General features: G+C 41.1%; 2 protein-coding genes across 2 annotated transcripts; one reads left to right on the top strand and one right to left on the bottom strand.

Moving 5' to 3' along the window:
• Positions 1-272: 272 nt before the first annotated feature.
• On the bottom strand, positions 273-2,959 carry LOC309340776 (uncharacterized protein). Its single transcript, XM_081859853.1, has 3 exons — positions 2,745-2,959; positions 1,502-1,622; positions 273-509 (listed from the first exon to the last, which is right to left on the bottom strand). The coding sequence occupies exons 1-3, from the start codon at positions 2,938-2,940 to the stop codon at positions 386-388; spliced, it is 441 nt and encodes a 146-aa protein (XP_081715979.1). The 5' UTR covers positions 2,941-2,959; the 3' UTR covers positions 273-385.
• Positions 2,960-8,034: 5,075 nt separating this feature from the next.
• Positions 8,035-11,873, top strand: LOC309340781 (lymphotactin-like). Its single transcript, XM_081859862.1, has 3 exons — positions 8,035-8,231; positions 9,356-9,473; positions 10,481-11,873. The coding sequence occupies exons 1-3, from the start codon at positions 8,162-8,164 to the stop codon at positions 10,611-10,613; spliced, it is 321 nt and encodes a 106-aa protein (XP_081715988.1). The 5' UTR covers positions 8,035-8,161; the 3' UTR covers positions 10,614-11,873.
• Positions 11,874-13,592: the final 1,719 nt, after the last annotated feature.

The following is a 13,592-nucleotide window of genomic DNA, read 5'->3' as shown; positions in this document are numbered from 1 at the left end:
CAACAGACAAGTTAAACAAAATACAGTGGTACCTCAGGTTACATACTCTTCAGGTTACATACGCTTCAGGTTACAGACTCCGCTAACCCAGAAATAGTACCTCGGGTTAAGAACTTTGTTTCAGGATAAGAACAGAAATCGTGCTCTGGCGGCGCAGTGGCAACGGGAGGCCTCATTAGCTAAAGTGGTGCTTCAGGTTAAGAACAGTTTTAGGTTAAGAACGGACCTCCAGAACTAATTATGTACTTAATCCGAGGTACCACTGTATTGCAAGTATACACAGTAACATATAAAATGGTACATGAATGCAAAGTTACTGAGATATATAAAAATCAATATCAATTCATTTTCTTTCTGACACACCCTTCTTCTGACATGCTGAAGTCTAGCTGGTCATGAGCTGAGGACTAGATATGCTCATTGTGATTCTGTCCACGTAGTGAATGATGTTCTTCACCCAGGGACGTTCAAGCTTCACACAGACCCTGGAACCATCTCTTAATGTTAATCTGCAAGACAACAAAAGGCAAGCCAATGCAAATAAGCTATGTGGCTTATATTCTTGTTCATAGTCCAAAACATCTGGAGGGTACCAGGTGAGGGAAGGCTGTTCTACCCGTAGCTTGGAGGCATGTTTGTCACATTATGGGGGAAAGGAGCTTTGTGTGGGGATGTGCTTGCAAGGGGAAAGTGGTCTTAAAAATATAATGCTGGTCTAAATGAACTTTAGTCCGGCTCAGCAAGGTCTAGTTTTAGACAATATACCCTGGTGTCAGGTTGCAGAAGAGAGCTGTGACCATGACGAGATAAGCTGATGTTAGCAATCGCCCCTTAAGTGCACTAGAATAAGTGCTAACAAGGCCTGGACCTGATCTTTATAACTATACTATAACATTGATTTATAACTATACTTGTAGGAGTTAATAAGAATCTCTATAGTCAGCACTTACTTAGTAGGAATTAGTGAAATGTCACATTCCTGGTAAACATTTTGGAGGAAGGGACTATTTGATTTATAGAGGTAAGCCCTGAGTAGGGTCCCATGGTTGGGTTACCAGTGTTGAATGCTTGCCTATCCTTTAAGTGCATTCTAGGATGGCATGAGAGTCTTCCACTAGTCACTCAACTGTCCCCCTTTTGATGTTCATAAGAATTCCTCTGGCTGTGTATGACCTAAATCATTACCACAAGAATATGCCAAAATAATAGCAAACCAAGGCAGTATACATGACCCAAGCACACACCAATGTGCCCTCTTTTTGCAAATCACATCGAGCTTTTATTATTAATCAAACTGAATAGAAACGTTGTGGGGGAAATAAATGTCTAGTGAGAATCCCACTGCAGATCTTGCCATAGATACAAGGCCTACACTAATTTCCGGTAAGGAGTTTGAACCGATGGCTGCTTAGAAGTGAGGGGATTCTTGGCAGACTTACAAAGGCCCACAAGAATATGAATCCAAAGGAACTGTTTGGGCTTTGGCAGAACAGATACTCACATTGCGTCTTTTGCTAGTCCATTTTCCAGCTTCTCATAATCAACAACTCTTTGCTTCTTGATTGGTTTTTCACGATACCACTTACAGACACTTCGTGGCCTGGTCTGAGACCCAAGGCTTCCTAAAAAAGACATAAAATAAGAGAGGGGAAATGAAGCTTTCACTTTTATTTTATTTTTTGTTTTCCTTAAAGTATAATCCCACCATGTGATGTGCAATCCATTGCAGATTACCAGTCTGGAAGAGGAAGTTTGAAATTGCATCAAGAAGCAGAGAGGTGGTTCATGTTCTCATCAGAGTATGTTGCTCAGTATCAGCTATGCCCAGAACCCTTTTTGTTGAATATAAGGGAGCTCTGGACCCAGCTGAAAGAACAGAAAGCACCTGGCACACGTTTAAAGGGGCAAACAGGTTGTCATGGTCAAGGGTGTGGAAACCAAGCCATATGAGGAATTGTAGAGTTGGGATCCCTGCCAACTCTACAATTCTATGATTCTATGATCACAACAAAAATGTGGATAATAAGAACAACAGAACATGATTATATCTTCCACAAAGATGGAAATGCTTCAGGGATGCAACAGAATCAGTAGACAGTTGCCACACCTGGAATCAACAAATGTGCCAACGTTGGTTTTGCTTAGTTTCTAATTTTTCTTAAATTCGGTCCTCTACATTTCCTTGCTTTTTCTTGTTTGCTTTTTCTTTTTTTTTAAGTCCTCATGAAAATTCGCCATCACTTTAAGGATAATTTCTCATATTATGCACATTTATTATGTGGTTTTGCCTAATATACACATCTTGCAAACCTACTTTCCCCAACAAAACATATTTTTGTATGTTCTTTTTGCTAATATAGGCATTTTATGCACACTTTATCCCAGCCTGTGCATTTTTGCACTGCATCGGGGTAACTGCATTGCAAAATTCAGAGTATTTCAAAGTGTGTCTGTTTCACTTGACCTATTGAATTGGAATGTGCAAATTAGGGAGGCTCTCCTTTAAATTTGAAGCAAATCTAACTTCTCTCCATCTCCGCCTGCACACACATATATCATACTTTATCATCATCCATAAAACAAGACCTTGTATCTGTTTCGGGAACTGGATACACAATAAAATGGATTGGGGTTCTGGCTGCACTGAAAGCTGTTTTGCCAGTATCTAAAGCAATATAAGGATTTATTCCCAAAAAGCAATTTGGATGCTACTGCTGTATAGCAGAATAAAATCACACACATACCTCTTATAATGCATACACTGAAGAGCTCAAGGAAAGCAATGGCAAGAATTGCTGCCATATAGAATTTCATGGTTGGACCTTTCCTCAGGTGACGAGAGTGCAAGTATCTCAAGACTCCCTTCACCAGACCTTTATAGGTCACTGGACATTTCCTGTGCAAGTGGCGTAATGGGGAGGATGTGAAGCAGATGATCATTTTTGTCCAACAAAACTTTCCTGTGCTGTCACTCACTGGAAGCTTTTTTCCTGTTACGATATGGTCACTTTCTAACATTTCACTGGTTACTATTATTTCAGGCACAGAAAAAAAGTGTGGTGGAAACCAACCTAGTGACATCACTAAGCTGTATGTGAAGCCACATAAACCAGAGCGAAAACTCAGCTCAGAAAGCCAGCTCATATAAACAGATGACCTATGGTGGGACTAGGAAACCCCAGACCTGAAAGATAAATGCATCCCACCAAGGCTCTCAGGATAGTCCCTAAGGTCACACCCCTTACCTGCCCTGCTCTGCTTCCTTTGGGTGCTTTTGGATGGCTGGACCATGTCCTTGATAATCTGATAATGATAGAATGAAAGTCACAGGAAACAGTGGTGTCTTCATGAAATATGGTTTTATTCACACCTTTAAACAGACTGTGTGTAAGATGGAAGGGTGTGCAGCATTAACACTTCAACAGAGTTTGTTCTCCCATTAGATATCTAGGTGGTTACCCAATGCCACTGGATTATCACAGAACAGAATTGGGCACCTGTATGTTCCCAGCTTCAGCTGCAAGTTGAGATTGGTCCCAGGTCTATTGTTCTCCTACACAGCAGTAAGGAACCTATATCAGCTCAAGGGCTGCATTACCTTCTGGGTGGAGAAATGAATTTAAATTGTATGTTTCTATAGTAGGCTAGTTTCTACATGCACATAAAAATGCACACCTGTCCTCCATCCAGGCAAGCATGAGGCATGATCAGAGTTCAAGGACACATTCCAGTCAGGTAAAAGCTCATATTTTGGAAGCATCTCCAGTGACTGGTTTCTGTGGCAGCCAGTCACCTATAGTCCAAAAGATACAACGGACTTTTTGAAAGCCATTAACTTAACAAAGAGGTTCGTTTTGATCATTTTAGCAGTCTCATTTTCTACAGAATCTCATCCTACAGGTGTAAAACAACAGGATTGGAGGGGACACCGAAGATGACAACCAGGTTAATTCACAATCCCATGATAATATAATAATCACACACACACACACACAGACTGATTTGCCAGACTGATACCCAGAGAGAACTTGCTGCAAGACAGACCCAAAAAAGAAAATAACAGAACACCTCTAGTCATCACATACAGCTCCCAAGTTAAAACAGTACAACGCATCATCAGAGATCTACAACCTCTCCTGGACAATGACAGTTCTCTTTCTCAAGCTCTGGGAGGAAGACCTTTCATTGCCTCCAGACAGCCCCCCAATCTTAAACAACTCCTAACCCACAATAATACTATAACCAGACTTAACACGGACACTGGCACCAGAGCCTGCAATAAACCCAGATGCCAACTTTGCTGCCACATACACCCGGACAACACCATTACTGGCCCCAACAACATCACACATACCATCTCGGGACTATTTAATTGCTCATCGTCTAACATTGTGTATGCCATAAAATGCCAACAGTGTCCTTCAGCTCTCTATATTGGACAAACAGGCCAGACCTTACGCCAAAGAATAAATGGACATAAATCCGACATCAGGAACCACAAGACAGAAAAACCAGTAGGAGAACACTTCAATCTCCCAGGACATTCTATACAAGATCTCAAAGTAGCTGTTCTATTACAAAGGAATTTCAGAAATAGACTGGAAAGAGAAGCTGCTGAATTGCAACTTATCACCAAACTTAAAACTATGGAGAGACCTGGTTTGAATAAAGACATTGGATTCTTATCTCATTATACATGACAAAGCCATTTTTCACCTTCTCACCCCTTGCTTTTTCCTGTTAGACCTATTGCAGTCGTTAAGAGTCGTCAACAGGCTCATCGCAGCTATCTGCCAATCACCCATTCCCACCACCCTTCTGAGTAATACCCCTCCCCACCTTCTCACTATATAGAAAGGTCCGGTGACTTCTGTTTCAGTGTATCTGAAGAAGTGTGCATGCACACGAAAGCTCATACCTAGAACTAACTCAGTTGGTCTTTAAGGTGCTACTGGAAGGAATTTTTTTATTTTGTTTTGACACACACACACACACACAGAGAGAGAGAGAGAGAGTTAAGTCCAGTCAAAGGCGACTATCGGATGCAGCGCTCATCTCGCTTTCAGGCCGAGGGAACCAGTGTTTGTTCACAGACAGCTTTCTGGGTCATGTGGCCAGCATGACTAAACCGCTTCTGGCGCAGTGGAACCCAGTGACGGAAACCAGAGCGTACGGAAACGGCTTTTATCTTCCCACCGCAGTGGTACCTATTTATCTATTTGCACTGGTATCCTTTCAAACTGCTAAGTTGGCAGGAGCTGGGACAGAGCAACAGAAGCTCACGCCGTTATGCAGATTCGAACCGCTGACCTTCCAGTCAGCAAGCCCAAGAGGCTCAGTGGTTTAGACCACAGCGCCACCTGCTCCCCTATTCAGCACTCTAAGGTAATGCATCTCCATGTAATTTCATGGCAGACTCTAGAGCTACACAGACAAGATGCAAAATTACACTTGCTCCTAATAATATCCTTCATGTCATCAGGTGGAAAAGCAAGATGTCAACAAAGTGTCCATGAATTGCTGGAATTTGCTCATATTGTAAATATAAAACTACTTCTGGAAATTGCCCCAACAAATGTTTATAGATATTGTAGATTAGCCTGATGAAAACAGGCATCAACGATACCAAGAACAGGGTATGTAGATGTTTCATCTTATAATTATAAGTCAGAAAAATTGTAATATTAAGGGTTCTTTTTAATTATATTTATTTTTTAAGAGATCTAATAAGAGTATTTGAAATTAAATGTACATTTTTTAAATATCAAAGCTCATCTTTCACTTTTTTTAACTCCTGTCACTCACAGCACATAAGGTATGTTGGTGTACATATCTGTCAGGGTGCTGTCAGCTAGTTGCCCAGGAAAATATAAAGACAAGGAAAAGGCTCTTACAGTCCTTTTTTTATTTCAAACTTTACAGAGACAGTCTATAGAACCCAGCCTCTGGGATAATGGTGTTGTCCCGAGTGAATCTCCACCCCCCCCTTCTCTCCCACTTCCTCATTCGTTGTCGTCATCATCTCCTCTACGGGTGCCACTAAGTGTCCTCTGTCTTCGATCTCTTTACTCTCCTATTTTTAAGGCTTGCCGTGTTCTGGGAGATGGTGGGTCTGGAAAGCTTTCTAGTGACAATGTGTCAGCCAGCTGCTGCTCCAGTTCTGCCTGCTGCTCCTCTCCTCTCCTCTCCTCTCCTCTCCTCTCCTCTCCTCTCCTCTCCTCTCCTCTCCTCTCCTCTCCCCACTTTCCCCCTTATCTGCCTCTGAGCTATGAACTCCCGCAAACCACTGTTGTAAATCTGTACTGTCTTCCTCTTCCTCCGCCCTGGAAGGGTCAGGATGGGGAGGCGGTCTCCACCATTACTCCCCCTCTGCCCAGTCCCAGACAATATCTTCACCTTTCATTCATCTCATGGATGGAGAACCTGTGACCTTCCACATGTTGGACTACACTCCTATAATCTTTGGCCATTGGCTATGTTGGTAGGGCTGATGGGAGTTCAACAACATCTGGAGGGGGCTGCAAGTTGACCACTCCTAATCTAGGCCCTTGTTTGCATCAGTGGTATTTTCTTCCAAAAGCATCCAATAAGTACTGTGCTCTAGAGATTTTAGCGTTTGCATCCCAAGTAGAGATACCTTTCTTATTCGGAAGTTTAGCCCCTTTAATATGCACAGCTGCCCATGGAAACATTTTCCAAAAGCCATTAAATTCTGCATATATTTCACACTGCTTTATCTCTTTCTTTCAGCCTGACCTACAAAACAAATTCAGTGTGGGTGATGAGTGAACCGATGTTAAGGTACTTGAACATAATCACCGTATTTTTTGCTCCATAAGACGCACCTGACCATAAGACACACCTAGTTTTTAGAGGAGGAAAACAATAAAAAAATATATTCTGAACGAAACAGTGGGTGTATGATTTTTGTGGTTCATGCTTTCCCAGAATGCTTTTAGAACCTTATAGGTCCACCACATGTGATAGAAGGTGCCTTCCTTTTGCTTACATTTCCAACAGATATTTGCACTTGTCTTATACATTTTAACAAGCTTACTAGGAGTCAAATACCACCGGTACATCATTTTCATATAATTTTCTTTCAGCGTACAACATGCTGAGAATTTCACCACCGCCCAAGCCTCCCTTACCTGGATTGTGCAGCAGTGCCTGGCAGCAACAATGGCAGATTCTGGTGAGATCTTGTGAGATCTCACTGAGCTCTTGCAAGATCTTACAGAGCTCATGAGATCTTGTGAGATTTCAGGAAGATCTCACAAGATCTTGCTAGCCTAATACTGTTATTAAACCAACTAGATTTAGTAGGATTATGCATAGGGTTTCCATGTTGGGTTGCAGCAAGCACTGTCGGCAGAGTAAGGTCCTGGCACTTACATGACCTCCCACTACTGACATTGCTGGTGCTGGCAGGGTTGAGTAAGGTTGGCACAGTGAAAACACACCAGTGCAGTCATGCTTTGGAATACCAATTGCCCTTCCCCAGGATATGTCATTCCCTCTCCAACCTGGTTTTCTTCTCCCCACCCCAGTCAGTCGGCCTTCCCTGGCTACTGAGCACACTCAGTCCACACTGGCCTGCTTTTGGTTTCCACAGTCCTGCCAATACTTTCCTTGTGCGTGAGACAGTGGTGCTGGTTTGGTCCCACGGCCAACAGTACTCACACCCAATCATTAGAAATGGAGCGAGTGATGATCTTTGAAGTCCTGTTATGGTTCTCCATTGGTACACATGAGCCTCTTCTCTGAGCTACACATTTTCTCCCTGATTTGTGTGGTGCATTGTGGCTCCACTGAGCAGCATCAAGATGAAACCATAGACACATTACTGGTTTCCACTGCAGAGAAAGAACTTTCTTTTGTGCCTAAAATAAAACTGACTTTTGAAGTGCTAAAGCAGTAACCACATTGTGGCAGGAAAAAGCTGTCGATGAGGGGCTAGCAGAGATGAGGTTTTTTCCCACCCTTCACCTGACTAGAAAAAAACCAAACCTGAAGTGTGTTCTCAGATTTTCCGCCTCTCATCCTCCCCATTACGCCTCTTGCTCAGGAAGGGTCCAGGAAGGGTCCAGCGAGCTATAAAAATCTGCTGAGGGGAGCCCTTAGTTACTTGTAGTCCCATCACCTCAGGAAAGGATCAACCATGAAACTCTACACAGCAGCCATTCTGACCATCGCTTTTTTCGAGCTCTTCAGTGTATATATTATTACAGGTATGTTTAAAATATTATTAATAGTAGTCGTATGTTTATTTCATATCCTGGGAAGCGTAGTTTGTTAAGGGTGCTAAGAGTTGTTTGAATACCCTTATTTCCCTCTCTGAGCTACAATTCGCAGAGCAGTTTAATAATCCATCTCCACACTGGGAATTCTGAGAACTGTAGTTCTCAGAGGATAAATGTTGTTGTTGTTTAGTTGTTTAGTCGTGTCCGACTCTTCGTGACCCCATGGACCAGAGCACGCCAGGCACTCCTGTCTTCCACTGCCTCCTGCAGTTTGGTCAAACTCATGTTGGTAGCTTCGAAGGCACTATCCAACCATCTTGTCCTCTGTCGTCCCCTTCTCCTTGTGCCCTCAATCTTTCCAACTTCAGGGTCTTTTCCATGGAGTCTTCTCTTCTCATGAGGTGGCCAAAGTATTGGAGCCTCAGCTTCACGATCTGTCCTTCCAGTGAGCACTCAGGGCTGATTTCCTTAAGACGATAAATAGGGGACTCCTAATGATAATTTCCATGTGGATGTTGAAATCTTTTCCTGTGCACCTATGTTCCTACCTGGATTGATAGAAGCCGAGAAATGTTTTCCTTGCAGTAGAAGTGCAGTTTTCAGGGTGGGGGAGAGAGAGATTTCAGTCACTACCCTAAATGAGTAACGGACGACAGAGGACAAGATGGTTGGATAGTGTTCTTGAAGCTACCAGCATGAGTTTGACCAAACTGCGGGAGGCAGTGGAAGACAAAAGTGCCTGGCGTGCTCTGGTCCATGGGGTCACGAAGAGTCGGACACGACTAAACGACTAAACAACAACAACAACAAATGAGTAACAGTTGTGATTTATTGTATTGTAAATCCAATAGCTAGAAGACCAACAGAAATCAGAACCACTTGCAGACATGCAAGAACAAAAGCCCTATAAGGAACTCCTTTATTTTTTGTATTTTAAAGTTGTTTTACACTTTTAAATAGCGTGTTTTAATATTAATGGAGGTTTTTAAATTGTTGTAACCTGCCCTGAGACATTAGGGTGAGGGGAAGGAAATAAGTTCTAATTCTAATAATAATAATAACGTTCCTGATTATTTGATGCCAGTTAAACTTATATTTTATCTCTTTTTAAGGAACGCTTGGATCTCAGACTATGGCACTCGACTCCTGTATAACCTTAGAGACAAATGAAATGAACATCCGAAGATTTGCTAGTTATACAACCCAAACCAGACCAGTAAAAGCTGTCATGTAAGTATCTTGCCTAATCTTTAACTGTAAAGTAGCCTACAAGTCTGAAGAAAGAGACATGCTTGCGTGACTTTCCAAAGAAACACAGATTCCAGTTAGAAGTAGTAGTATTACCAGTGTATAATATGCAATGTTCATTCCATGTTCTATCTGATAACTGTCTGGGTGGGTGACCAAATATGTGATTAATATAGGAGACTATTGCATCATGGCTATGCTCTGCCCCCCTATCAGAGGCAGCATGCTCTTGCCCTCGGGTCCCAATTGCATGCTTCCCATGGCATCTGCTTGGCCACTGCAAGAACAGGATGCTGAACTAATAATAATAATAATAATAATAATAATAATAATAATAATAAAAAATTTTATTTATACCCCACCCTCCCCGGCCAAAGCCAGGCTCAGGGTAGCTAGCACCAGTAAAATTACAATAAAAACACAATAGGAAAAAATACTAATTTAAAATACTAATTTAAAAGAATGCCCTCCCATCAGATGTCAAAGCGATAAACAACTACCTGACATTCAGAAGACATCTTAAGGCAGCCCTGTTCAGGGAAGTTTTTAATGTGTGACATTTTAGTGTATTTTTCATCTTTGTTGGAAGCCACCCAGAGTGGCTGGGGAAACCCAGCCAGATGGGTGGGGTACAAATAATAAATTATTATTATTATTATTAGATGGGCCATTGGCCTGATCCAGCAGGCTCTTCTTGTGTTCTTGTTTTAAGTGGAGGCATCTAATGGTGTCCAGCATTCATCATTCAAACTTCCAACCTATCACTGACACCAATCCAACCGGAAGCCAATAAAATTTTAGCTGCAATCCTTTGCAAGTCTACTCAGAAATAAGTCTCATTGAGTCCCATTGTGCTGGATTCCACTTGCTCCTAGTGGACACAGAACAGCTGCCCAAAGCACTGTGTTTCACATTTCACACAGAAATACAATCCACAATAATTCTTTAACAAAATTAAACTTAGTGATTTGCTTTCTATTCTCTTGCAGCTTAATCACCAGAAGAGGTGTCAAGGTCTGTGTGCCACATGATCTTCCATGGGTGACAAAAACCATGAACTACTTGGACCAAAAAAAGGCAATACAGCAAAGAAGAACAACATCTAGGAAGATGACCAGCTAAGCTGCCGCACATCAAATCATCAATAGCTGCTCATAACTTTGGCTAATTCCTGACTGGAAATAAAGTTACTGAACTGATGTAGTTTCACTGGAATCTATTCATCCATCAAAGCAATGCTGATGCAATTACAGCATTTAATGCTGCCTTTAGTCTTAATTATTTTAGGATAACCTTTTTTATTTATTGGAAGAAGACAGCTCTTTCAATATTTTCAGTTGAAGCTGTTTTCAGTGTTTGGGGAGTACTTATTCAGAGTTTCCCTTTTCATCATATTGTTTCTCTGGTTTATAGTGTCTTTCGAAGATAATATTAATGTAGAGTGTTCTATAACTGCATACAACTTATTGTTCCCCTGTTAGGATGGCTGAGGGCTTCCTGTGCTTAAGATATCACTGATTATACAAACATAAACCCCAGGGGATGCTGGGGGTTGGGGGGAGAGGAGCCCTAGAAACCAATCTGGCACTTACAAAATGATGAGGCCCCCATGGACATTCAGAATGTCCTTTTATTTCATGCACCTTCATGTGAATAGCCAGATTTCTAGGTAAAGCTCATCACTCTTCCGCAGTGCCAGTTAGCAAAAGAGTTTTGGCACTCCCTAGGTCACTAAGATACATATGGCTGCAACAGCCTCATATATGGTTGAGCAAATATATGAGGAAATAGCTAATAGAAGGAAAGCAATATCAAGAGAGAAATCAAGGACAGGCCTGTTGATTAACACGGATGTGGACTTATGTATTGGAATAAATAGAACGAGCTGCCTGTAATTCAAATTTGTGCTTTCTTCATCTGGTTCATGTTTAGTACATGATCACTGGAAACTTTCGTGGAATGTATAATACTGTCGCTTGCTGCTATTCTTCAAAATTGTATACCTTTTCATTTCCTTGATTTTTTGAGGGGACTGTCATCTGTTTTGAAGAACTTTAAAAAATTAATCAACTAACTTCCTGTCATTGGATCCATTTGCTGATCAAACTAGACGTTACAGCAACAGAATACAGGTGACAGTGAGAATATTTGAAAAAGATAGCTATTATTGTTTTTGGTCAAGAATACAAAAAGAATAATGCCACGCAATCTTTTGAAGAGCATCTTAAATGTCTTAGCTGAATGAAGAGATATACTTATATTAATTCAAAGACATTCATGTGAACTTAGTTGTTCATTCAGTTGTTGGTTTTACAACACTTGGGATCAAATTACTTTTACCATGCTTTTACTATGCACTTAATAAATTAGTCCTTTGAATGATATTTTATATCTTTTGTTTATTAACAGTAAGTAGAATCTACCAGGAAGTGCTTTTGTACAAATCCCACTGAAATCTTAACAAGAACATAGTAGTCATTTCATCTCTTTACTACTTGCTCGGGGTTTTTTCAGTTACAACATGGTGTAACAGAACACAAGAAAAATCTGATGAAATGTTTGGTACTGCCAGTGTGTGTGTGTGTAGATAGATATAGATAGATGATAGATAGATAGATAGATAGATAGATAGATAGATAGATAGATAGATAGATAGATGATAGATAGATGATAGATAGATAGATAGATAGATAGATAGATAGATAGATGATAGATAGATAGATAGATAGATAGATAGATAGATAGATAGATAGATAGATAGATGATAGATAGATAGACAGATGACAGAGAGAGAGAGAGAGAGAGAGAGAGAGGGAGAGGGAGAGGGAGAGGGAGGGAGATGATAGATAGATAACAAGTTCCATCTTATTCCTAGTTTTTTACCAGTTCAAACAGGTAAGGCATGGCAACCAAATGAAACAGCCTTTATCCACTCTGCTGAGGTCTGAGAGTTTAATTATTTCAAACATTCACAAAGAGTGGGGCATTCAACAGCTTTTACTATACTCAGTGACTCTGACTGGATAGTTATCAGTCTTTTTCTGCCTTGGAATCTCTGACTGTGAAAATACCAGCCATGTGCACTGTTAACACAGCACACCAGTTTCATCCACCTCCAAACCAGTTTAATTGACCTTATCCAAGTTCTTTCTTTTAAGGAAGGAGGGGAAGGAGAATCAAGTTCAAACAAGCACGACGCCAAAGTCCTTTGCCCGGATGCTACTCTTTGAAATTATGCCTCGGAGGCTCTGCACTTTCTGGCGTCTGTGTGAGGTTGGTTCAGACTGGACAGGGAATTAGTGAACCAGAAAAGAAGTGCTTAGGTTTCTTCAGCGTGCGCCAGCTAGAGGAATAGGCTAGCATCTTCAGACATAAAACACACAATAATTTCCAGAGTTGGTCTAGTAGAAAATTAAATCTCTGTACAAAGTGTAGGTTAATCCTCTTCTTCCAAGGTTAGCAAACAAGATGTCAAAAGACTTGCACAAGGAACTGTCTGTCAGGATTGAATTGCTATTTATTACAAGTTCATATTAGGGGCTGCATATATATGCACGGTCACAAAGAAGCATCAGTTCCACTCATGTATACTGACTAAACTTTTTTTAAAAGAGGGGGAAACAAATCTACCCATGATATGTGGAAGCCCAGCAACATCCCCATGAGACTTGCCTTTGTACAGTGGTACCTTGGTTCTTGAACGGCTTAGCTGTCGAACAGATCAGCTCCCAAATGCCACAAAGCCGGGAGTAAGTGTTCCAGTTTGTGAACGTTTTTTGGAAGCCAAATGTCCGAAACGGATTCTGATTGAGTCCAGGAAGCTCCTGCAGCCAATCGGAAGCCATGCCTTGATTTTCGAACGGTTTCGGGAGTTGATGGACTCCTGGAATGGATTAAGTTTGAGAACCAAGGTACCACTGTATTTGTAATGATTAATTATCTCAATGTTAATTATATTAAATGTACACAAGTTGCTGTGACTTTGCTACTTCAGAATCAGTTATATAGTGAATCTGCTGTTGTCCTCAATTGACACATGAATAAAAAGTGATCTGGACTAAAGTATACCTGTTATATACAGTATACAGTTCATATTATGAA

This window comes from Podarcis erhardii (assembly GCF_964252035.2).
Source record: "Podarcis erhardii genome assembly, chromosome: 4".
Taxonomy (NCBI): Eukaryota; Metazoa; Chordata; class Lepidosauria; order Squamata; family Lacertidae; genus Podarcis; species Podarcis erhardii.
This window is presented reverse-complemented; position numbering and strand designations above follow the sequence as displayed.